Here is a 25,813-nt window from a genome sequence, read left to right as displayed (position 1 = left end):
TACCACAAACAAAGTATCTCGTCCCAGGTTCTGTCAAAGGCACGGTTGTGTTCCCATTTGTGAATTTTCTTGCAGCATTAGTGGTGTTGCAGCTGTCGAAATCTTCTTTCTTCACCTCCTCAAGACTGTGGGATGATGAGTATTGAAACACTGCAACGATTGACAGAGAAAAAGAGAGAGAGAGAGAGAGAGAGAGAGATCAGTCCTGTTGCCATTCAATTTTTTTTTTCTAGTGATTGAAACAATAAATTATGACCATAACGTAAAAGTACTTACATAGAAGATCCCCAACGACAAATTTCTTGCCCTGTGCCCATGTATCAAGGTCAGTACTTATGTCCCAGCCAGAGTTATCACCTACCATGTAAGTTGCTGCATTGCATGTTATTGCTAGGCCAAGAACAACCAGAGAAATGACCAAAACCAGCTTACCCATTGAAACGCGAATAGTGATGGCAAACACGAGAAGAAGATGATTAGGCACAGCTTGTATATATATATGTGAAGGTTGATTAAGATTAGATGACCTAACTTCAAGTTTGCGATACTTGTGTTTGTTTCGTGGTTTTTTTTTATTGAGTTTATTTTATACAACATGGTTTGTTTGAAAAATCGAGAAGAGATTCGAGACATTCTTGTTTCGAACATCAATTCATCATGAAAGGAGCGTTTTCCTTCATCTAGATCATATTAAAGCATCGGTCCAAAGTGCGGTCTCCACCTATCAAAAACAGGGTAAATTACTTTTTTAGGTGGTCCTCCAAGTTTTTTATTTTGGTCATCTTAATCCCTTTAATAAAGTTTTGGGCACAGTAACCCTTATACTTTCAATTCATTGCTGTTTCTGTCCTTCATACAAATTATGGTCATTATATGGATGTCATGTGTTTCCTCAGATATTCTTATAAGTGAAAATGAGGACATGAAAGAACACAAATGGAAAGTATATATAAGGGTTGCTGAGCTGAAATTCGTAGTGGAGGGGTTAAAATGACTGAAATGTAAGAATTGAGGGACTACATGTGTAGTTTAACCTCCATAACATCCACTAATTTAACATTTTTGTCACGTTGTAGATGGATTGGAGCAAGATGTGGACAGTATAGTTTATCAGCCGAAGTGGGTGGTCGAACCATCGTCCTCTATTGTGTCGGAAGTTCTATTCATTTTCTTTATAGTTGGTGAGGTGGGTGAGGAGAAAAGGTTAAGGAAGTTGAACCCCCTTCCAACTCCAAATTAATTCTTAGTTTTTGACTTGAGAGCAATTTTACTGATTTCCATGTCCACTTATAGCAAATCAAATAACGAATGATTGCTTGTAGAACAGGTGATGGGAGCTGATTAGGATTTGCACAATTTGGATTATTTTAGGGAATGGCTACTAGGATGCACCAAACCGTTGGACCAACTTCATAAAGCCGAAAGAAATTACATGAGAGCTAAAGGCTGCAGCTTTTCAACACATCCGAATGGTTTAGATGCACGTTCTTGCATGCGAATATGCACAGTACTGTACGCACACCGGTCTAACCCTTATTTTCAAGAATATGGAGGAAATAATCAAAACGAAATATATAAATCCGTCTGAAGACAACATGCTCTGGGTCAATTCTGGACATCAGTCGTGCACAGACATGCTGATAGAATTTATCAGTCTCTAGGAAAAGTACATGAATTGCTCACTGAATGCGATTAATGCTTTTTAAGTACTAGTCTTTTTCATGATCATGATGTAGGCAAAACTGGATGGTGTCTTTCAAAATTTGTTGGCTCAAAACGAACTTTTCCTGGGTATCCAGAGCAGCCATGGAGCTAGGGCCTGGCTGCTTGCAAGAAAGATATGTGTATTAAACAAGGCCTTCGCAAGTGTGTGATTGAATCAAGGTGGTCATAATTAGGATGCTCTATCCACATCTGAAAAACAACGGGCCTCAATACCAGCAGTTTTGAGGAGGCGACAATGCAAGTGGGCTTGTGGCTTAACACATGTTCAACAGAGAGACCCCCTTTAGCCTAGTTGGTTTTAAAGGTGCGTTAATTGCTTGCCAAGTTCAATTCAATCAACTGGCTACATAAATCCACAACTTCCCATGACTTTCCTGCAAAAATTTCACTTTGTTTTCTAGCTTTTATCAATCGCTGGATGGGATAGAGAACAGATGATTTTTCCCAGTTTTGACATATTGTCTACATTAGAATAGCAGGAAAACGTAGCAGCTTTTACTCTTCAAACTGGTCTGCTTGTCCAAAGTACTAACAAACTTACTTTTGACACTCAAAACTCTCCATTATAAACCCCATTCTTGGATACTCTACCAAACCGTCAAGTTTTTATTTCACCTGCTTATCGTTCTACTCATATTTTGGTACTATTTTGAGCCTTTTTTGAGGCATTTTTTGGTTGAGGTTTTGAGATGGAAAAAAAGGATAGCTCAAGTTCGTTTACAATTGGCAACAGTGCGCAAGAGAGAAGCTGGCCATACGTGCCAGATTGTTATGTAATTCCATCTTCAAATCGTCCGAGCTTGACTCCAGAGACTGCCAGTGTGCCTGTTATTGATTTTTCTAGGTTGAGGCAGGATGCTACACAGAGGGCTAATGCCATTAAAGAAATTGGAAATGCTTGTCACCAAGTGGGATACTTTCAAGTAAGTATCGCAATATTTTACACAAGCTAGCCTTTTCAAGTTATATATAATGGCTGTTCAACATGTACAAGTAATGGGATATATATCAATCTCTATTGCTTGGACTAGCGTAACAAGCTTACAGCATAAATTTAAGGAACTCGACAGCATTCATTTTTTACTTTATTTTCTGCTTCCATATTGATCACACAGATTGTCAACCATGGAATTTGCCAATCAATATTGGATGGAGCACTTTCTGTGGCGTCGGATTTTTTCAAATTACCTGCCGAAGAGAAGGTGAAGTTCATGTCTAATGATGTAAAGAAACCAGTGAGGTACGGGACGAGCCTCAAAGATGGAGATGACAAATTCCAGTTTTGGAGGGTTTTCCTCAAGCATTATGCACATCCTTTATCTGACTGGATTCATCTATGGCCAAAAAATCCACCTCATTACAGGTAGTTATTTTTATCTTAAGTTGTTTTTTTCTTCTCATTCTCAAGGCCATAAAGGCAAGACTTGATATTTATATGCAAGCAACAGACACTTTTTTACTTGAGTACGTAGATCAAATCAATCACGCACGGTCAATAATAATATTGGGATTTCGTATACCAGATCATATGCCTTGTATGAATCCAATCCGTATAATAATAATAATCATAATGTTCTGCTTACAATTTCCGATTTTTCTCCCTTGCTTTTGCAAGAATAGATACCACTAGACTAAATAAATAGTTCAATAATCCCAAGTTGTCATTTTAATTTACTATATGCCAATTATATTAATTGTCTCAGCAAAACAATGCAAATGGAACGCATCTTATAACTTATGAATCTCATTAATTCGGGGTCCAATTGCATGAATCTCTGTTTGTCTTTTCTTAAGAAATTCCTAGATTTCTCCTTCAGTAGAGGACAAATCTTATTCAATATGTGACGCATAATCACAAATGCCTGCATCTTTTGAATTAGACATACTGAATTCACCCCCCCCCCCCAAATAAATAAATAAAATAGACATGCTAAATCTGCATAATCCCTTTATGAAAATGTCATGAAATGGCCCAGTATAAAATGTCCTAACTTCTTAGGCAACATTTTTGCACTTCAGGGAAAACATGGGGAAATATTGCAAAGAAGTGATGAAACTAGCCTTGGAGGTAATGGGAGCCATCAATGAGAGCCTTGGGCTAGGTCCAAGTTACTTGAGCAACCAGATGGAGGATGGAATGCAAGTCACGGCAGTTAATTGCTACCCTCCATGCCCAAACCCTGAACTCACACTTGGATTGCCGCCGCATTCGGACTACACTTGCTTAAGCATTGTCCTCCAGAACTCGGCTGGCCTTGAAGTCATAGACAAAAGAGATGGCAAGTGGAAGCTAATCCCGGACGTTCATGGTGCTCTTCAGGTCCACATAGGGGACCATCTTGAGGTACTAAGCAATGGCTTGTACAAAAGTGTTGTGCATAGGGCCATACTGAATTCTGAAAGGACTAGAATCTCAATCGCTAGCCTACATAGTATGGGTATGGATGAGAAAATGGGGACTGCAGAGGAGCTTGTGGATGGTCAACATCCTAAGAAATATAAAGACAGCAGCTTCAGAGATTTCCTGGATTTTCTATGCAAGAATGACATCGCAGAAGGAAAGAACTTCATCGATAAACTAAAGATCAAGGCCTAGATGCAACTTCTCTCTCTACAGTGTGTTAAGTAGCAAATGAAATAGCTATTTTACTTGGCTTGTTGTCAGGATTATGTATTAGTTCTTGGTGATCATAGTTTATTTTAGCAGTTTGGTCCTTCTGGTTTAGAGTCAACCGTGCTGGTTTGGTCTTCTGCCCTTTTTCCATGTTTCTCTGTTATTACCCACCCAGGTCTAGTGGGTTTATAGAGTTGGGGCTTTGGCCTTCTCTACTCTTAATTTTCATTAGATGATAGATTAAGATGAGATGTAATGACAAGTTTGGATAGTTTTCTTAAGAATAAATGATGAGATAATTTGATGATTTTCTCAAAAAAGAAGTCCGTCCTTGAACACATTTCCTTGTATTTAATGACGAGGTTGTAATAATAACTAACAAAGACTAATTCACCTAACAAACCCTCTTACACAGAAAAAGAGGACAGCCAAAAAAACAGATTCCCCCTAATCCAAGCCGTTTTCCTTGAATTCATCAACGAACCATCATAAAAAATACACTTCCATTTTTGTCCATATATATATATATATATATATAATCCTTTCTCCTTCTTCTTCATTCCGTTTTTTCTTTCTTTCTTGTCATTGTTCTTGCCAAACAAACACAAAAAATGCATAGATCAGCAAGCTGGAACCGGGTTGCGGACGACGATTACTTCAAGCACAGGATGGCTGATCAGTACTATATGCACTCGTCGCCCAATGAGGGAACTCCAGGGATGAGAATGTCATCGTCCATGGAATTGAATCAGCTGCCAGCCTATGATCCAATGGTGGAATTGGCGATGAAGGAGAAGTCACGTGCGAAGTTTGCAGAAAATGCTGTCCATGTTATTCCATTCGTGCTGCTTCTTTGTGGCCTTGTTTTATGGTTCTTTTCCAATCCAGGTAATAAAAGGGTTTAGAGCATGACAGACATGATCCAAATGACTGTTTATTAAGTTGTATGGCCAATGAGTTTATAGTTTGATTGATATGATCAGTTCCTTCTTATTGATATCATTGGATGAATCTTGCTCTCGTAGAATTCGTCTCTCATGGATTTTTAATTTCTTTTTACATTTTCTGCAGACGTAAATGTGGGAGTTAGAAATATGGATTCCATAGCTGCGAGGATTGAAGGATTGACAATTGAAGGAGACATTGATACTGATAGTGACGGTACGCAAACAGGGTTTCTACCACTCGATCAAGGAGATTCGGACATGCCAAAACAAACAAAACATCACCAAAGTCCCAGAAAACTGATCAAAACTGATCTTCATTTTCTTTAGCAGTGCAATTCTTAGAATAGGATGTTGTTTTATTTCTTGAACTTCCATCCATCTTGAGTTTTTATTTATTTTCCAATGTCTGTTATGACACTAAATTGATGAACTCGGTACGTATGCATAATAATGTTCTGATGAAAAATTACTTTCGATGTATGCACACATTTTTATATTGAGATTACCTGGCTACTTGTTTTGAAGATTTTGATATTCTAGACATGGAAATAATTCCTGCTGGGTTTTTTTTTTTTTCTTTTTTTCCTTTTAATTTGCATGTGGGAACATGATCGAGGGCCTTTGCAAGTATGCAAATCTTGCGAATGTTGATTAAAGTTTCGTGCTTTCTTTATTGAGAATGAAAGAAGATGCCCGGTTCTAAATGCTATTGCAGTGTATCCGCATGTTCCTCCTATTTTGTGCAGTTGAATAGATTCCTCCAAATTTGGAGTTAATTTCACCAAATTTGTTAAATCTAAAAATTGCGATCAGTCCACCAAAATTGGGATCTACGAATTTCCTCCACCGTTTGATCGGTGCCCAGTGGTAGAAGGAATTCGGAATCCCAATTTCAATGGATGCATCATTGTCTTCAACCTAATATTAATAATACTATATATCTTCATTGTTATTTGGTTTTACTGTTAAAAATATCCTGAGATCAAATTTTCTATGCCAAGTACACAACCCATACATTTATTAAATAAACTGGATCAAAAATTATTTCTAACGTAAAAAAATGATGAGTGTAACCTTTTTTAAAAAACCAAGAAAATTTTTATAAAAACACCATCCTTTCACCCTTTTTCAAAAATATTTATTTGGATAATAATGTTTTGAATTGAGTTGAATTAACTCAAGTTAATATATATATATATATATATATATATATAATTTACAACTTAGATTAAGAGTTGAATCTTATATTTAATTATACATTACTAAAAAACAATATTTGCAAGAAAGTGATTTAATAAAAAATAAGAAAAAAATCACTATAGTTTGAATTAAAGAACATCTTCTAATGTTATAAAAGAATGTTATGATCTTATTTGATGAAAAAAACTAGAAATTTAATGGTATTCAACAAAATAATATCCCAAACATAATCTTAATTAATTTATATTAATGAATTTCAATTTAAATTGGAGAAAAATAATTAAAGCAAGAAAAAAAAAAAGATCAAATGTGTGGACTTGCATAACATCAGGCTGAGCTCCTAGGTTTTTTCCTTTTGGTTTAAGGGGTGGATGACATATATCATGTGCTTTTTAAAAAAAAAAGAAAATATATAAATAAATAATATGTCATTTACTTGATAAGATTACAACCATTGTAGAGGTAAACTGAAAATAAAATTAGTGTTATTTGAAATTAAAAAATTATTTTTCAACTTATTTTCATCAAATAATACATAAAATACTTTTAGAACCTTAATAAACCAATTCCTTAATATAAAACACTTCTAAATTGGTCTAAAAATACAAAAACAAAATTGTAAAAAAATCTTCCTCAACCTTGATTTTTTTTTTTTTTTTGACAAATTGAAGGGTAAAAACAGCTTAATGAAAATACTCTTATCAAGTAGAATTCATTAACACAATAACCAGAGTTGAGCATTTTCAGTTCGGTCTGGTTTTGGACTAAAATAAACAACCAAACTGAAATTAATTTTTTTCAAGTTTTTAAACCAAACCGAAAACCAGTTCAAGCTGATCAATATTAGTTTGGTTTGATTTAGTTCGTTAGTTTTTCCTTTGAAACAGGTTCAAACCAAAATTATTCTAATTTTTAGCTATTGCTTCTCAATCTTAATCTGTAAGTTTCGTTGTTGGATCAAAGAAATTTCATAACTTTTCATATATGATAAAATGAAAGGGGTGAGATTCCATGCAAGAAAAGGCTTAACTTAAAAACGCAAAAATTGAAACATTCAAGTTGTCTAATTGATTATAGATTATAGAGTAACAAGAGAAAGGAACCGGTCCCCATAGCTTATAAAAAAATGTCAAATTACTTTGACTTGAATGGCACACCAAGTATGACCCTTCATGGGAAAGACTAACACAATGTTTAACATTTAGAGTTGGACTAGAATGGGAGCACATGTCCAAATCAAGCCTAAATCTTGGTTTGAAGAAGGAGGATGCAAATATGAGATAGACGCGAGACACATAGAGTATAGAGAAAGGGCTAGCCACTTTTATCTCAGAGGATAATGATTTAGGTTTAGGGTTAGAAAACATATTTTATTTGAATATGTTTTTTTTTCAAGTGCTACTTGAACCGGTTTGGTCGGTTCAGACTTTAAAGACTAAAATGAAACAAAATTATTTTGTGATTTTCTAATCAGTTAATTTGATTTTTTTTCTTGATTTAATTTTTTTTGTTAATTTTTTTTATTTTCTCAATTTAATTAATTATTTGAATTTTTTTTCTCACCCCTAACAACTTTTTCAGTTATAAAATGTGGTCAACCACAATTTTCTCTCTTTTCTCCCTTATGTAGTAACTTTCTCTCTCATCTTTTTCCTACCAAAAACAAAATCAAGTTTTGTAACAAAAATTATTTCAAAATTAAAAGACCAAAAACAAAGTCAATGTAGAATATAGGGATTAAAGATAACTTTTCTACATACAATTGAGATAAATCACCTTAGTTTCTTTTTCTCGGTTTGGTTCTTGGTCTTTTAATTGTGTCATAATTAATGTTATAAATGAAAAAAAAAAAACACTTATTTAAATCAATCAGCCCACAATCAAACTCTAAAACCTTATTGCAACCTTTACATCTCAAGAAAATGCAAAAACTAGAAACTGTCAATCGAAAAAACACATAAACATAAAATAAAAGGAAGAAATGAAGAAAAATATTTGGTAATCAAAATGAAAAAAAATCACTATTATAGTTTACGATGATTTGTGAGAGGTGCTATAATGCACATGCACTATTTAAAAAACCCAAACAATTTAGTTTTTCTTAATAAATCAAAAGAAAAAAAAAAAAAAAAGCTTTTTTTCAAACTTGATTTACTTTTTCCAGCAAGAAAAATAGTAAACAATAGCTTAATAAAACTCATCTCATCAAATAGAACTCACCTACACTAAAATCAACTTTTTTTATTGTCGAAACATGGTAAATTGATAACTTTCTCTTTTCTTTAATGTTTTTCAATGGCTTTCTCTCTCTTTCTCAATCCACATACTAAAATATAAATAAAATAAATTTTTATATCAAAAACTAAAAGGACCTCAAACAAAGCTAGAACAAAATTTAGGGACGACTAAGTTAGCTTTTCCAAATGAATTTGAGATAGGGCACCCTAGTGTTTTTTATTTCTCATGTTAGTTCTTATGTTTGTTAATTGTATCTTAATGCTTCAAATTAAAACAATAAATAATTAAATTTACTAGCATTCAATCTCTAAAATTTTATCAAAATCTTCACATCTTAATAAAATATAAAGGATAAAAACCTCAACTGAAAAAACAAAGAACACATAATACTAGAATAAAATAAAATAAAATAAAATAAAAAGTTTGATGAAAAAAATAAAATAAAAATCATTATTATAATCCACAACAATAATGTGTAAGAGTCGCTACAATGTAATTCTACAGTTCAAAAACCCCCAAAACTCGGGCATTTTTCAGAAAAGCCGAATCAATTTTGTGCTTGTAATTGGGCTCAAATCAGTTACTGTTTATAAAGCTAGGTTTGAACTGTAAAAGCTAACTATGTACGACAGGCCTTGCTTGTAACTGTACCAAGGAAAAAAACAATATGTGGGTCAAGGTCCAATATGATTTGACAAACAAAATATATTTTGAGTTATGACACTATAGTTTATTTTCATAGAGATTGGACACAATATTATGAGCTGAAAATTATTACTTTATATTTAATTTATTTAACAAAATCATCTAGTGAATTAAATTATAAAAAATCAAATTAAAAAGAAATGATCTAATAAATAAAAAGTAAAATCTTATTGAATATAATCAAAATAGAAAAAAATGAAGAGCATGCAGCTATCTAACAAGTCGAATTCAATTTGTTTCAAAAAAAAAAAAATGAAGGCAAAAAAATTGTGATCATAGATGTTCCTGGTTTTGCACTCTGCCAACATGAAGTTGACCCAAAAATCATATGAAGCCATGACTTGGAGACTCATGTAAAACTCGAAATTTGTCTAAAGTTTCTTCCTTTTGACATCCCCTCAAGCTACATTCAAGATGTTTAAAGCAATGCCACTCTGTTAACATGAAGCTGAGCCAAAAAGCATAGCAAGCCATGACTCGGAGACTCATGTAAAGCTCAAAATTTGTCTGAAGTTTCTTCCTTTTGACGTCCCCTCAAAGCTGCATTCAAGATGTTTATAGCAATGCCACTCTGCCAACATGAATCTGAGCCAAAAATCATAGGAAGCCATGACTCGGAGACTCATGTAAAGCTCAAAATTTGTCTAAAGTTTCTTCCTTTTGACGTCTCCATAAGCAGCTGCATTCAAGATGTTGAAAGCGATGCCGTTCTGTGACCAAGGTCATCACAGTACAAGTGTGCTTAATGTCTCTTGGGCTTTGTAAGTTTTGGGTTGTTCCCTTTCTAGTATTGAAGTTTAATGGTCCATATATTAGTAATCAGTCTGCCACCTCGGGCTGGTCCTATGTTATATTAACTATTTAAAGCCCCCAAGCTGCCGGTCCCATATATATTTATATGCATATATAAAAAAACACTTCTTGGTTTTCCATTTTTATCGTCGCTCATAACTCTCTTTCTCCTAGTTTTTACATTTGCCTGTCAGATTTCAGATTCGTTGCTCTCCAGACCGGTTCAATTCCCGGTCGAATTTACTAACAGCCATGACACCTGAATAGTAAGTTACAAAGATCTCGACTTTTTTTTGAAACTTTTCGTATAAAGAATTGGATTTTGTTGGGATATGTGAATATTTTAGGGAGTTAATTGGATCTGTAGTAATAAGGGTGATTCATTGGTTCTGGTTTGTGGGTTTTGTGTGTGCTTCAGTTTTATGATATGGGTTGTAATTAAATTGAATAATTTTGTTTTGGTGGCAGTGATTATTTGTTTAAGCTTTTGCTGATTGGGGATTCTGGTGTTGGCAAATCCTGTCTGCTTTTGAGATTTGCTGTAAGATTAAATTTTTTTGGCCTGTTGTCTTCTCTTTTTGCTGATTGCCGTCATTGCAAGCTCATTAGATTGTGAAGGTTTGATGCGTTGAATTTGCTTTTTTAATCTTTTCAATGCAGGATGATTCGTATCTGGAAAGTTACATCAGCACAATTGGAGTTGACTTCGTAAGATTCTAGAGAGTTGTTGACTTGCGCTAGTGTTGGTTTGATTTGAGAATGCGACTGATAAATTTGATTTTCTGTTCTGCAGAAAATTCGCACTGTGGAGCAAGATGGAAAAACCATTAAACTTCAAATTGTAAGATGCTCTTTTCATATTCTTAGATATTGTTTGTTTAGTATTCAGGGGAAACTTATTACGGTGAACACCTTAAGTTTTAATAGGGTAGCTCCCAATAACATCATTTTGAGAATTGTTCGAGACTTATTTTATGTTTGTCTCCTGTTTCTATTATACTAACTTTTTTGTGTCTTTAACTCCTCGTGCGTCTGGTATAATGAATAGTATTGCGATCCTCTGATTTTCAAATTTTAGTTGTATTTGTGACTTGATTGCTTTGATCTACTACCCGATATCATGTGGGTATTAAAACCCTTTAAAAAAAATTATGGCAAACCAAACACCCATTGACCCATTTTTTTTTATATGACCTGATTGGGTTGATCCAAAAATTTTTGTTCAACCATAAACCGAACAAAAAATTATGGTTTGATCTGAAAACAACCCAAAAACAAAACAAAAGCCAAAAAACAAATTAAACACCCAAAAAACACAAACTAAAAAACTCTTGAACAAAACAAATCAAACACACAAAAAAGATGAACACCAAGAACATCGAACATGAACCCTGCAACATGGGTTCCAAAATGACCAGAATTGGTCGAAATGAAGGCACATACATGTTGGAAATCATGCAAAGACCAATAATCTAGTATCCATTTACTTTGATTATCACTAAAGCATCATGATTTTTTTCAAAATGGATTTCTGCTCAAAATCAAAACCCTAGGATTAAAACCTATAAAAAAACATGTTATTGATGCAAATAAACACTAGATTATCTACTAATTATGCATAACGAAGGTGTTTGCGCAAAGAAATGGTCCAAATCTAGGGGTTAAGGCAATGTTCTTTAAAAAAACACGAAGAACATACCCAGAAAACCTAGAAAATCTCTAGCAAAGGCAGCCACTGTCAAGCCCAGAAAATGGAATTTTTGGCTTCTAAAGCATGCTTTTTTATCCCAACAAGTCATAATATCATACACAAACATGTTTGAACCAAGAAATTTACAAAAAAAAAAATATCGAAGCATCAAAATCAAACATGAGATACCAAATCAAAAAAGCTATCAACTTAAAATAAAATATATGTTCATGCAACATGGATTCAAAATTAGTTTAATGAACTCGTTTTGTGCATGAACAAGTCTAACAAACCCAGTTTAAACACTCTTACTTTAACATGCATAGCCTAAGCTAAACAAAAACTAAAACAATATTGTATATCGAAAACAAACTTAAACAAAAACTTTAATGTATCAAAAACATCGAAATAACTTCATTAAATAAATATCACAACAACAAAGAGGTGAATGTAACATCATTTGTTAAACATTCTAAACCTCTTTTCTATGCTTGTAAACATTAATATAAAACAAAACAAATAAAAAAACACCTTAAGTAGGCCACAAAGGCTTGCTTTTGGATAAGATGATATAGCTAGAATAGCTACTGTCTCTCTTTTCTTTTATTTGGAAAGTTTTGCCTCTCACAAACTTGCTAAGATTAAGAAACTTGAGAAAATTTTGTGTTAGCCTCTCAAACCTTCACATTTAGCTTCCCTGTCAATAATTTTTTTTCTTTTTCCTCCCTTTTTGCCCATCAAACTTCAATATTTATGCAATTAAGGCCCTAATTTGACTAAATTAACTCTTTAAAAATTATAATTCAACCCCTAGACTCTAATTTCTTCTAATTAATGCTTAAATTGACTTCAAAAAATCAAATTTTCTTGCAATTAATTCCTCAATAAATTCAATTAGACCTTAAAAAATTTAAATTGAGTCCTTCAACATCCAATTTTGAATTTCCTTCCTCAAATTGAATTTTTCTTTGCCAATAGAGCCTTAATCCCTTGAAAATACACTATCAAATTTCCTAATCTTGTACAAGTCTTAATCAGTTTTTGGTAATTTTCTGGGTGTTCTGGTATATTCTTCTTATTGATATATTTTGTATTTTCTTCCAACATTTTTTCAATTTTTTTTGTATTTTTTAATTTTTTTCTGATTTTTTGTTTATGTGGGTGGCCAAAAACGGATAATAACAATGCTCATGTCAAATTTTCTTCTGTTTGCTGGTGATGTCTGCCTTGTGTCGTTTTCCAGTGGGACACTGCAGGGCAAGAGCGGTTCAGGACAATCACTAGCAGCTACTACCGTGGGGCACATGGCATTATAGTGAGTTTTGCATTCATTTATATTTTTGGCATTTTACCTCTTGTATCCCTAAATTTGTTTTTGTTAATGCTGCATAATGTCGCAGATAGTTTATGATGTGACGGACCAAGAGAGTTTCAACAATGTTAAGCAATGGTTAAATGAAATTGATCGATATGCAAGTGAAAATGTTAACAAGCTTCTGGTTGGGAACAAGTCCGACCTCACTGCCAACAAAGTTGTTTCATATGAAACAGCTAAGGTAAAACTGATCTCCCATGCTATCATCTATCGCCATAGCTGCTTCTGAACTACTGATTACTAAAGTATGCTTGTTTTCCTACTGTTTATCTGGCTTTCAAAAGGCATTTGCAGATGAAATTGGTATTCCCTTCATGGAAACAAGTGCAAAAAATGCCATCAATGTGGAGCAAGCCTTTATGGCCATGGCTGCTGACATCAAGAACAGGTACCTTTTTAAATGAATTGGTGATATGTATATATATTTGTGAAATACTAGAACATAGATTTAAAGTGAGAAGATGCACAGAGAAAAAGTGGTTTGTTGAGCGGTAAAGAAACAAGTACGTTTCTTAGCAGTTTCCTTCCTCATAATTTCCTCTACTTCCACAGGATGGCAAGTCAACCTGCAGCGAACAATGCAAGGCCACCCACTGTGCAGATACGTGGACAGCCTGTTAACCAGAACACTGGCTGCTGCTCTTCCTAGTTTGCATGGTTTCTCAGTTGTCCTTGAACAGCAGGCTACCCCCGTTTTAAACTATTCAAAAATGTGCTTTCTCAGTTGTTCCATAAGAAATTCAACAAAGTTCCTTATTGTTACTAGTCTTGATTCTATTTGTTAAATGGCTTGTACAAAAGATGCGTGGCATGCAGGTACTAAATGTTACTGTTATATTCTTTCTTCCACGGACTACCCCAAGTTTTTGAAGCACAAACTTCTTTTCAATTATTTTCAATTAGCCGAACAATTTCCGTTGTTAATTTGAAATCTCTTGAGGCAAATTTCATGCTTCCTAGAGTACACATGCAATCTTTGCTTGTGTGTTTGGTATTATAGTATAATTTGTTTTTTAGAAGTATTTTTTGTGATTTTTTTTCAGATTTTGTTTTTGTATTTTTAATATCAATACATCAAAATACAAAAAAAATACAAAATATTGATGTCTTAATCCTTCACAGACTCTTGCAAGTTTGTCCAGCATATTACAATTTAGGCAAACCTTGGATTTATCTAGGAGTCTTTCTGCACTCTTATGATTGATACAGCCCTCGCATTGAACTTAACTATGCAATATTTGATAGTGTGACGCCACCCTCCAAGTTTCAGATTTTACTTTTATTTGCCTTTTATTGTGGTTTGGTTTAAGGGTTATTATTATTATTTTCTAGGTGACAGTTATCACGTGGTTTACAAAATTACCCCAAGTGGAACATAATTTTTTTGTTGTAAAATGCCATAAAAGAAACGACATAAATCCTTTTATTTTATCGTTCCTTTTCTTTTAGAAACGTGTTGTTGACACGACCTATTTATCCATTTACACAACTTTTTTTTCAAAAAATTCAAATGATAAAATCTACGTTTTTTTAATTAATATTTAATAAATTCATTAGGTCTTTATTTATTTATTTTTATGAGAAGATATGAGTTGAAGTGCCCGTTTGGCACTGCGGTGCAACCGGTTTTTTGAAAATTTTCAATTTTTTTTTTGCTAAAATTAAATGTGGTTTGTACTTTTTGAATCGTTTTGATGTGCTGATATCAAAAATGATTTTTAAAAAATAAAAAAACATTATTGTCATGCTTTTTGGCACGAAAAGCTATTTGAAAAGCAACCGCCACCACACTCCCAAACACCCTCGAACCCACTCTACAACCAACGATATTATTTCTAATCTATCTCCTTGCCAATAACAAATAAAATACATAAACATTGAGTAATTAAATTAAATGATCTTTTTTATAAAGTCTCTTGATCTTTGATCAAGTAAACAAACAAAAATTCAAAATGCCAAATCTTGATATTTCAAAACTAATTAATATAAAATCCTAAATCTACACCATATGTTCCAAGACTAAAAAACATGAACAAATCTCAAAATTCAAAGCCCACATGAATTCAACACTAAAGAGTGTGTGTGTGTTTTGTGCAAAGAATTTATGCTTTATAGGTTTGTGATGGATCAATATTTATTGTTTTTTTATTTATATGGGATTGTCTTTCATAAGCATGGCCAAAAAGAGGGCTATGACCCACCATTTCTAGGCATAGCCAAGCATTAAGCCTAGATGTGCAAAGTTCTAGTGAGTTGCCAGACTCATAATTTTCATGCTCGGTTAATCATTAAGTTTAGGGTGTATGGGTTTGGTAAGCTGTCAAACCTACCATCTATAAGCTTAGTCAAGCGCTGAACCCAGACATACGTGGGTCTGATGAGCTGCCAGACTCACCATCTTCCAAAGTCTATGAGTCTGATAATCTACCAGATTCACCAATACTAGTCATATACTTTCTTTAACTCCAAAAGAATCTCAAGCTCCCTAATAAGGCTGTAGGTCAAAGATATTTTATCATGATGAGCTAGATATATTTTTGTCCTAACAAGACAAGGATATCTTATCCTAATACGTAAGAGATTTTTTTATTTTGACAAGACAAAGATATTTTGCTAATACGTCAACCATTTCCCCTAGCATAAGGGAAAAGACCCCAAAAGCTATAAAAAAAGAAAAGATAATCTCCATGCTAATTCAGTTTTCTTCTCTCTATTTTACAATGGTAGATCTATCCTAAAAAATCATTTTCTCAAAAGTATAATTGATCTTCCTCTGAACTAACATTAATTTAATTGTTGAAGAGTTCCTAAATATATAAAAAATGACATTTTACAGGTAACAAGCATAATCTACTAGCCACTTTGCCAAGGAATGATGAATAGATCGATTGCTAGAACTAGGACATTAACAATATTATCTCAAGCCTCAACTTGGCCTTCAAACCCATGAGATATAAATAGACCTAATCAACGGCGTCATTTGTGGGAATTTCTAAAAAGCCATCGATAATAGATAGTCATTTTGCCAAGGAAGGATAAATAGATTATTAGAATCATGACATTAACAATATTATTAGTGGTGTCATTTAAAAGCCAGGCCATTATCATTCATAATTATAATTGGATTTAGAGCCTCGAGGTTTTGAAAGATTTTAAATAGGTACCAACAAAATAATGGTTCAAACCATGTAACTTCGAGAGTTATTACAAACCAAGGGCTTTATTGCCATTATCATCCCTAATGAATATCAAAGTTGGTAGAGTGAAGCTTGACATGAAATGAAATCAAGGGAAGGAAGCTCGAGCCTTTGAAGGAATGTTGTGTTAATGTTTATAGGTTATGGTGGTTAGATTTGTAGAGCTTATGAGGCGGCTATCGAATGTTTTCATGGAGATGAGAGGGTTGTTATAATTTGTTTTGAAAAAAAGAATATAAAAATGAGTTGAGAACTACTGTTGGGTTTTAATTTCTCTTAAAATTACCGATGGAATTTCTGTCAATTGACATGTTAGCAATGCCAAAAAAAATATTACATCGTTTTTTCTGTTTAAAATTACCAATATAGATTTTTTTATTGTGGTTTCAGTTGGTAAACCACAACAAAAAAATATTACATAAATGTCTCTGTTGCTTTTATTCAATTTGTTATGAACCCATTAACATCAAAATTGGCTTTTTATGGTCAAAGTATGGCGGTTGAAAACTCTTTCTCCTCTTCATATACTAACGTCTTCTCCACTCTCAACATAAAAAAAAAAAAAAGGTTTTGGAATTGAAACATTAACACTTAAAATCATATAGGGATCAATAAATATGTAAAAATTAAAAACTTTAGAAATCAAATTAAACTTTTCCACACTATAGGAACACTTAAAATCACATTGTTCTTTATAATAAAAAACACTAATGAAAAGAACCAGAATTTTTCTTAAAACAATATTGAGTTGGCGACACATTAGATCAACCCGAATAAATTTAGGTTAACCCACTAAACCCATAACTTAGATCATGAACTTCACTGAGTTTAATAACTTCATTTTTTTTTTCTTGAAATGATTTTCATTCAATTAAATGATAAAAATATAGACGCTTGCAAAACTGAGTACCAACACAATACCGAGATATTTTTATGAGACCATAATAACCCTATAAAAAATAAATTGAAATAAATCATGAAACTTAATTCTCAGTAATTATGTTTTTTTTTCTAGAATAATCTATTATTTAATAATATGATAAAAAAAATGCTCAAAAAATCAAGCACCAGCCCAATGCTGGCATATTTTTCAAAGATTATGGTAACTCTATAGAAAGTAAATTGAAATAAATCATGAAAACCAATTCATAATAATTACATCTTTTTTAGAATCAATTTTTATTTAATAATATGGTACACCATTTTTATTTAATAATATGATAGAAAAAAATAAACGACCGTAAAAATGAGCATCAATCCAATATTGTGATGTTTTTCTGAGACTATAATAATCTTGTTGAAAGGACACCACAATAAATAACAAAATTTAATTTTCAATAAACCCAATATTGAAATATGAAAATGATAAAAAAAAATTAAAAAGAAAAGAAAAAAAAACACATTACTATTCTAATGAACAATAACATGTGAGGATAGTAACAATGATTTTTCCTCAATTAATTCTTGTTAATAATAATAATAATAATAAATCAAAAAAGGGTAAATAATTGGTAAAAAAAATCTATAATTCAAAACTTTTTTAATGCACAGTAACTGAAGTATATAAAATCTAGTTCTGGACTTCCACGTACTGCTGATTAATGCAGGGAACTTTGAAGCTAAATTTCTTCATGTAACACTAATGGCACCAGATGCCGGGGGTGATAAATTTGCTCCTTGGGGGGATTTAGGGGGTTGTCCAATTTTAAGCTCAAGAGGGTCTTCCATTTTTGCTAATGAAGTTGAAGCACCTTGTGGAGAAAAGCTCTGAGGAAATGAACTTGGTGAAGGGATACCGGATGGTTGATGGGCAATACAAGGTGCGCAACCAGCCAGGCTTGCAGGGCTGTTAAGCATGTAAGGATGGTAGGCCCTTGGATAGTTCATCATGGAGACAAAGGGTGCTGCTTTACTAGCCGGAAAGCTCCGCCGTCCATTGGCAAGGACTCGTTGCTGTAAGAAGATAGGTGATGATCAGAATTATTTATTGGAGAAAAAATTAAAAAAAAAAAAGAAAAAGAAAATGGTACTTTGTAATTACAGAATTGAAGTAATGTTGGTTTACTAATTCCAGGAAATATTTGCTTTTATCTATCTAGATGCCAAAAACATATAATTAACATGTGAAGAACATATCTGGCTTGTAAACTAGAAAGTTTAGGGTTTCAGACTAGGATGAACATATCTGAAAGATGCAAAGGAGCAGGCCAGGGGATAATAGGATGAATGTTTGTGTACCTTAAATAAAAGAGGCAGCTCGGTTCTGAAGAGAAATGTTTTCAATTAATGCCGTCAAAGTTCACAAAAATATGTATCAAGAGCCAAACTTTTTCTTACCATGCAAGGATTGTAGTTTGAAACGCCAGTACCGGCTAAGACATGAGTAGGACTCATGACCTGGGGATTATGCAAGCAAAGCAAAGGAAATTGGTTGATGAGGTGTAAAGGGCTGATAGCCTGTGAAGATGAAGAAAAACACATGATTAGTGAGTTCTATACAGTTAATGATATATAAAGTTGCTTGCTGAAGGTGGAACTTACTTGTGATGGGATATCCTCGCCAGCTTTCCCCAATGGTGAAGCTGAAGAGGTGCTAGCCTGTTTGATTGCAACAAGCCATTACACCTAATTTCACTTGTTCAAACAAGTAACTTTTGAGCGAATAAACTTGAAAAGCAAGCTAGAACTACCTGTGATGAGCTCCCACACGTCTTAATTAAAGGCAGTTTCGGAGCATCCTGATGAGAAGCCAGATCCTGCTGTAATAATTAAGATCATCAAAGTCCAGTAAATTATCACGGGGAAAGAGAAATCGCTATATATTGTTGTGGATGCTATAAGAGACATACAGTTCCTTTGAAGGTCATGTCAAAGAGGCTTGATCTACGTTTCTTCTTCTCATTTGAAGCCTGCTGTCTCAGAAAATACTTCTGTGCATGACTTGCAACCTGACTTGGGGTCCTAGTAATCACAAATTTCTTCGAAATGCCTCTCCAATCGCCCTTGCCAAGATTGCTTAGACCAGATAAAAACGTTCTATGCTCCTCCTCGGTCCATGGCTTGCCTGGAAATGATACGAGAGGTTAATCAAACACACAAATAATTAAATCCATGATCCATTGTCCAGACCTCGCTTCCAATGGTCCTTGAAAATGATATACGTTAAACCAAACACACACCATATCTATCTTTCAGATATTTCGTGTCACCCATGCCCAGATCTGGTTGATATATATCAACATGAAATAAAAATCAATAAAACAAACCAACAACTTAGCTTCCATTTGTCTATGGATATTCTTTTCTAAATAGAATATATGAGCGTTATCTGCAGACATGATCGGTGACGGAAAGAATAAAAAAAACCCGGTGGCGATGGAAACAGACGCAACATAAACGAGTAGAATCCTGACAATACATTAACCCTAGAAGATATACAATAAAACAATAACAAGTGCGATTATCCCATGACATAACCATAAACCACTGCGATAATTGAAATCTTTTATGAAAAGAAACCTCAAGCGATTGTCATCGCATGCCATAGCTATTATCGATGATGATCGACTGGAAGGCATTCGGTACGTATTCCCATATGCTATTGCCGTCCAGGGTACGGGAATTGCCGGCGCGGTGAACATCGAGATTGTTATTAGCATTTAGTAACAAAGAGATGAATGATGAGATGTAATAAATGGATCACACGTACCTTTCTTCCTTGTATACGCTGTTCTGCCTCTCTTAAAACCGATAACGCCGTCGGAACTATAGCCAGGGTCGACATGATGTGCACCGTAAATGTCATCTAAGGACGCTATGTTATCTAAGCTAGCACTTCCTTTAATTGTTTGCTCACGTTTTTCAATGCTAACTCCAAACAATTTGATACAATCCTTAGTACATGTTCTTGAGTTATGGCCATTTTGGCCACAATGGGAGCACTTTCTTGCTGCCTCTTTTACCATTTTCGTCTAGAGAGAGATGCGCGATTATAACCTAGAAGCAAATTACTCATAGCCTGCCGAATGAGGCTGAGCCTATATTTATAGGTCCGGGTTCCCTTACTATGGCAACACGTATCCTATTTATATTTTTGCCAATTTTATTAGGAAAATCTGGTCATTTTCTGTGAATAGGTCACATCACATCAGGAAAAACCAACCAAGTCAAACACTTAAATAATCCATTCTACATGTTACTTAAAATTAAAAGGGTTGAGATGTTATGAGATGTTTTCGGATGAAATATCGACCATTAGATCTTAATTATTTATATCCTAATTATGCTTAACGCAATAACAAAGTCACTTTCCTGATTAAATAGCTGTTTTATTTGGATTATAAAACCAGACTCTATAAACCCGGCTACATATCTAATATTTTTGTTATCCATATATATATATATATATATATATATATATATATATATATATATATATATATATATTGCGTGTTTCACTGAGAAAAAGGGAATTAAGGGAGAGACAAAAGACAAGTTTGGATGGGTAATTAACTTTCTTTTATTGTTAGTTTGACAGATAGAATCTAATCAAACACAGCCTGGATTTATTTATGTTCAATGTTTATATGGAGGGGTAACCTTGGGTGTTTCTCAAACCTTAAAGTTGCAATGACATTCCTGAATTTGTTGATGTGTTACAATGTGATCCTTCAGAGATTTTGAAACCGAAACTACCCCGGCATTGCAGAACGGTTTCTTTTAAAAAAAAAAATAGTGAAAACAGAAATGAAACATTTAAGAAATTATGTATAAAAACCAAATGCAACTGTATGCTTAGTTAGAACCCCATAAATTGTTAGCTAATTATATCCCTCACTATATATCATGCATGCTTTTATAATGCTAGTTGGAGGATTTAATAGTGACATCTATAATTAGCAAAAACTCTCTTTTGGAATATCAGATGTCAAAGCAATGACAGATAATGCTGATCTCTCAAGTAATGGGATATTGTCAAAAAAATGCCATATGACTATTCCATACCTGTCCAATAATCACAAAATAATTACATTATTAAATAAGTAGCTATTTGTTTAGTTAATAACTATGCAAATATATAAAAGCATGGTAATCTTACAATTATATATATATATATATATATATATATATATATATATATATATATATATTGTCTTAGCATGCAAACTAACACAAATATTGAAATTATACTTAAACAAAACTATTTTAGAGTACTTACTTGATGGAATCCTTAGAATATATACAATCTAAAACTTTGTTGTTGTCAAATATCAATCATTGTGTTTTATTTGGATTATAAAACCAAACTCTATAAACCCAGCTACGTATCTAATATTTTTGTTATCCATATATATATATATTGCGTGTTTCACTGAGAAAAAGGGAATTAAGGGAGAGATAAAAGACAAGTTCGGGTGGGCAATTAACTTTCTTTTGTTGTTAGTTTGACAGATAGAATCTAATCAAACACAACCTGAATTTATTTATGTTCAATGTTTATATGGAGGGGTAACCTTGGGTGTTTCTCAAACCTTAAAGTTGCAATGACATCCCTGAATTTGTTGATGTATTACAATGTGATCCTTTGGAGATTTTGAAACCGAAACTACCCCGGCATTGCAGAACGATTTCTTTTTTAAAAAAAAAATAGTGAAAACAGAAATGAAACATTTAAGAAATTATGTATAAAAAACAAAATGCAACTGTATGCTTAGTTAGAACCCCATAAATTGTTAGCTAATTATATCCCCCACTATATATCATGAATGCTTTTATAATGCTAGTTGGAGGATTTAATAGTGACATCTATAATTAGCAAAAACTCTCTTTTGGAATATCAGATGTCAAAGCAATGACAAATAATGTTGATCTCTCAAGTAATGGGATATTGTCAAAAAAATGCCATATGACTATTCCATACTTGTCCAATAATCACAAAATAATTACCTTATTAAATAAGTAGCTATTTGTTTAGTTCATAACTATGCAAATATATAAAAGCATGGTAATCTTACAATCATATATATATATATATATATATATATATATATATATATATATATATATATTGTCTTAGCATGTAAACTAACACAAATATTGAAATTATACTTAAACAAAACCATTTTAGAGTACTTACTTGATGGAATCCTTAGAATATATACAATCTAAAACTTTGTTGTTGTCAAATATCAATCATTGTCTTTAAGGCTTTATTGCTTCTCACTTGGTGTAAAATGACTAACTTCAACAAGCCTCACTTGATTCCAACAAGTCCTATTTGTTTAGGCGCACACATAAATAAGGTCCAATGAACTCAAAAATATTGTACTTGATATCTCTATATAAAAACCAAACATAAGCTTTAGAATAAAAAAGAAAGGGTAGAAGAACAAATCTAAAAAAAAAAACCAACAACAAAGAGAGAGAAAAAACTTAAGAAATTAATTTTATATAACTTTTCACCTATCCAAGACACCTATTTATAGAACAAGGGAATCAAAACATTAATTTCTCATAATTCATTTATTAATTATAATGAATGTTCATTTTATGAAACACATTCATGAATGTTTATAGTTCATGAAAAATATTCATAAATGTTTATAGCTCATGAATTACTCATAATTACACCCATTATTATCATATAATTAATGTATTGGTTCATGTACTAAGATATTTTAGGAACTAAAAGAAATTACTTATCAAACAAGGACTTAATAGCAAAATATTTTTCATTAATCAAACTCAAACTCAAACTCATTAGTCAACAAGTCCACAACCCGATCCATAAAAATATTTTGGTTTGAAAAATTTTGTTATCCAAAGGTTATTGGAGAATAATTTCTCATTCACCTTTAATTGGTTTTTAAAAACATGTTAGTATTTCATGTTAAAGTACTTATATTGGATTACAAAATCCAAAGTGGTTTTAACCCCAAATGTGAGTAGACCTCACATTTATTTTGGCCTTAAAAATGACCCTTTACATGTTTCATAAAGCTAATTATGAATGGAAACAGTCTGACAGTATAAAGACTCAAAGAATTCATAAAGAGATACTAATTTGGTAGATCATCACTTCAAAAGAGGTATTATTTAGCTTTTAACCTGTCTTAGATTGCTAAATAATAAACATGATGTTTCGAACTATTCATCTTTTTGTGTAAACCAAGATAATAGTACTCATATATCTCCTTACCTAAAGTTTCATTTGGATCTCATAGTTGTGTTAATTTTGGACCTAAACAACTCCTAGTTTTATGGGTGCTTCAATGAATTTAACCTTTTAAAAATTTTTAAAGAAATTATCAAATTTCTCACTTATATAGATGATCTTTCATTAAGAGTATTCTACTATACTCCACTTGGTATACCAAGATATAAAAATCATTAAGAGTATAATTAACTCTTTTTTTCATGTTACAGCTAGCACCACTTTCAAGTGCTACTAAGAATGTTATATGACTTAGTTTTTTATTTGAGCCTAGATATTAGGATCTTCAGTCATTTAGGTATGATTACCATCATTACACTTAATGAATTATATACAAACTCTCTTGATAAATCTTTGGTTAGCAGATCTGTAATATTTTTCATTGACTTTACATAGCTAATGAAAATAATTCCATTGAAAAAAAAGTGTTTAATGATATTATGTGTATGAAGTACGTATATGTTTAGACTTACTATTATACATATTATTATTTTTTCATTCCAATTGTAAACTAATTGTTGCAATTGATACAAATTGTTGGTGTTGATTATGGCCAACGTGGAATATCCTTTAAGAAATCCTAAAGTAATTCGGCTTACTTTAAAATTTTATCAAGAACAATAAACTTTGATTCTTTCATGGATCTTGCAATACATATATGCTTATAAAGTTTATGTGACATAGTTTCTCTATCAAGTGTAAAGACATATCCACTAGTGGATTTTGAATCCTTAGTATTTGATATCTTATTGGTATCATTATACCCTTCTAGTATTATTGGGTAACCATCCTATAATTCAAAGTGTACCTAAAATATGTAAGTACCCATTTAATTGCTACCCACTGATCTGTACTCAGATTACTAATAATTCTACTTAGTTTACTAATCGAGGAAGCAATGTTAGACCTTGTGTAATTCATAACATACATTAGATTTTTGATTATCTGAGAATATTATGATTAGTTAATCCTCATGCCTTTATTTTTAAACATGTGGAAACTTATGTCCATTGATGTTTTCATAATATTATTGTTACCTTTAGAAAATCTATCAATAACTTTCTCAGCATAGTAAGATTAGAGAAATATCAATCCATCAGATTTTCTAGAAATTATAATTTTTAGTATGACATTTACAAAACTCAAATCTTTAATGTCTAACTTATTTGTTAATATTTTCTTGGTAGACTTGATCATATAGTCATTACTGCATAAAAATAAACATATCGCTCACATAGAAATATATAATAGCATAACTTTTATCTATATTTTTGACATAAACATAATTATCAACTTCATTGATTTTAAACTTATTTGCCAGCAAAACTTTATCAAACTTTTTATGTTATTGTTTAAATATTATTTCAAATCATATAATGATTTTATAAGCATATAGATTTTTTTTGTCCAACTGAGCAACAAAATATTTTCTTAACACTGTCAGATCCCTATATATAAGCATAAAAAGCAAATAACTAAGGCTAATTCTAAATCAATGTAATGTTATATAACCAAATAAAAAAAGAAGAGAATTGAGAGACTAAAATAAAAAAAAAAATATTGTGCGATAATGATCTCTCTCATATTATACGTCTAATCTTCTTCCTTTTAAATTCTTAATTCTTGTATATGTATATGTGACTACCCAAGAGGCTGTTTGCATAGAATCTCGCGGTAAAAGATTTTTGTATATATAAAAAACGAAAAGCTAATCATATTATTGGGTTTAGTTTTCGAGTTCTCTAAGCTAAGTTTCTCTTATGAAATTTTAAGTGGCCATCAAAGCCAATACAAACCATACTTTATCGCAGTGTCCTGGAGAATTCGAACCTAAATGATAAAAAAAGTATAATATTATTTAATTTGTAAAAAAAAAAAAAAACCACTGAAAGTTGGGTTAAGATTGATATCAAAGTGAACTGATATGAATATATATCCATAAAAGTAGAGTTGTGTCATATACGAATGTGATTTGGATACAAAATACTTAAATGATTTTAAAATATATGTAAGTAGTAGCATTTTAAAATTATTGATTTAGCAATTGAAAATAATTCTAAAGTAAATATTGAGACTTAAATTAAGAAAACTTTGAATCAGAGTTTTAAATTCAACTA

The 25,813-nt window shown here is 32.3% G+C and overlaps 4 protein-coding genes across 4 annotated transcripts; 3 read left to right on the top strand and 1 right to left on the bottom strand.

The window, feature by feature from the left end:
- The first annotated feature begins 1,658 nt into the window (after window positions 1-1,658).
- Window positions 1,659-4,813, top strand: LOC118036792 (flavanone 3-dioxygenase 3). The gene is made up of 3 exons (XM_035042622.2): window positions 1,659-2,648; window positions 2,841-3,088; window positions 3,745-4,813. Exons 1-3 carry the CDS (start codon window positions 2,415-2,417, stop codon window positions 4,319-4,321), a joined length of 1,059 nt encoding a protein of 352 aa, XP_034898513.1. The 5' UTR covers window positions 1,659-2,414; the 3' UTR covers window positions 4,322-4,813.
- Window positions 4,814-4,963: 150 nt separating this feature from the next.
- On the top strand, window positions 4,964-5,757 carry LOC118036789 (uncharacterized). Its single transcript, XM_035042620.2, has 2 exons — window positions 4,964-5,227; window positions 5,411-5,757. The coding sequence occupies exons 1-2, from the start codon at window positions 5,008-5,010 to the stop codon at window positions 5,611-5,613; spliced, it is 423 nt and encodes a 140-aa protein (XP_034898511.1). The 5' UTR covers window positions 4,964-5,007; the 3' UTR covers window positions 5,614-5,757.
- Window positions 5,758-10,326: 4,569 nt separating this feature from the next.
- Window positions 10,327-14,178, top strand: LOC118036783 (GTP-binding protein YPTM2). The gene is made up of 8 exons (XM_035042605.2): window positions 10,327-10,487; window positions 10,690-10,762; window positions 10,882-10,929; window positions 11,015-11,062; window positions 13,155-13,226; window positions 13,312-13,467; window positions 13,571-13,674; window positions 13,839-14,178. Exons 1-8 carry the CDS (start codon window positions 10,474-10,476, stop codon window positions 13,933-13,935), a joined length of 612 nt encoding a protein of 203 aa, XP_034898496.1. The 5' UTR covers window positions 10,327-10,473; the 3' UTR covers window positions 13,936-14,178.
- Window positions 14,179-18,107: 3,929 nt separating this feature from the next.
- Window positions 18,108-20,448, bottom strand: LOC118036808 (uncharacterized). Its single transcript, XM_035042645.2, has 6 exons — window positions 20,193-20,448; window positions 19,333-19,547; window positions 19,174-19,239; window positions 19,025-19,081; window positions 18,821-18,940; window positions 18,108-18,436 (listed from the first exon to the last, which is right to left on the bottom strand). Exons 1-6 carry the CDS (start codon window positions 20,446-20,448, stop codon window positions 18,113-18,115), a joined length of 1,038 nt encoding a protein of 345 aa, XP_034898536.1. The 3' UTR covers window positions 18,108-18,112.
- Window positions 20,449-25,813: the final 5,365 nt, after the last annotated feature.

The sequence above is a fragment of the Populus alba genome, chromosome 1, assembly GCF_005239225.2.
Source record: "Populus alba chromosome 1, ASM523922v2, whole genome shotgun sequence".
NCBI lineage: Eukaryota > Viridiplantae > Streptophyta > Magnoliopsida > Malpighiales > Salicaceae > Populus > Populus alba.
The sequence above is the reverse complement of the archived record's forward strand: the minus strand, read 5'-3'. Positions and strand labels throughout refer to the sequence as shown.

Bases quoted from the DNA above. Each gene is read 5' to 3' on its own strand.
- LOC118036792 (XM_035042622.2), top strand. From the start codon at position 2,415: ATGGAAAAAAAGGATAGCTCAAGTTCGTTTACAATTGGCAACAGTGCG. The intron at 2,649-2,840 runs GTAAGTATCGCA...TTGATCACACAG, and splicing joins ACCAAGTGGGATACTTTCAA to ATTGTCAACCATGGAATTTG. The intron at 3,089-3,744 runs GTAGTTATTTTT...TTTGCACTTCAG, and splicing joins AAAAATCCACCTCATTACAG to GGAAAACATGGGGAAATATT.
- LOC118036789 (XM_035042620.2), top strand. From the start codon at position 5,008: ATGGCTGATCAGTACTATATGCACTCGTCGCCCAATGAGGGAACTCCA. The intron at 5,228-5,410 runs GTAATAAAAGGG...CATTTTCTGCAG, and splicing joins ATGGTTCTTTTCCAATCCAG to ACGTAAATGTGGGAGTTAGA.
- LOC118036783 (XM_035042605.2), top strand. The intron at 13,227-13,311 runs GTGAGTTTTGCA...ATAATGTCGCAG, and splicing joins GTGGGGCACATGGCATTATA to ATAGTTTATGATGTGACGGA. The intron at 13,468-13,570 runs GTAAAACTGATC...GGCTTTCAAAAG, and splicing joins TTTCATATGAAACAGCTAAG to GCATTTGCAGATGAAATTGG.
- LOC118036808 (XM_035042645.2), bottom strand. From the start codon at position 20,448: ATGGTAAAAGAGGCAGCAAGAAAGTGCTCCCATTGTGGCCAAAATGGC. The intron at 18,941-19,024 runs GTAAGTTCCACC...TCATCTTCACAG, and splicing joins GCGAGGATATCCCATCACAA to GCTATCAGCCCTTTACACCT. The intron at 18,437-18,820 runs GTAAGAAAAAGT...ATCTTCTTACAG, and splicing joins CAAACTACAATCCTTGCATG to CAACGAGTCCTTGCCAATGG.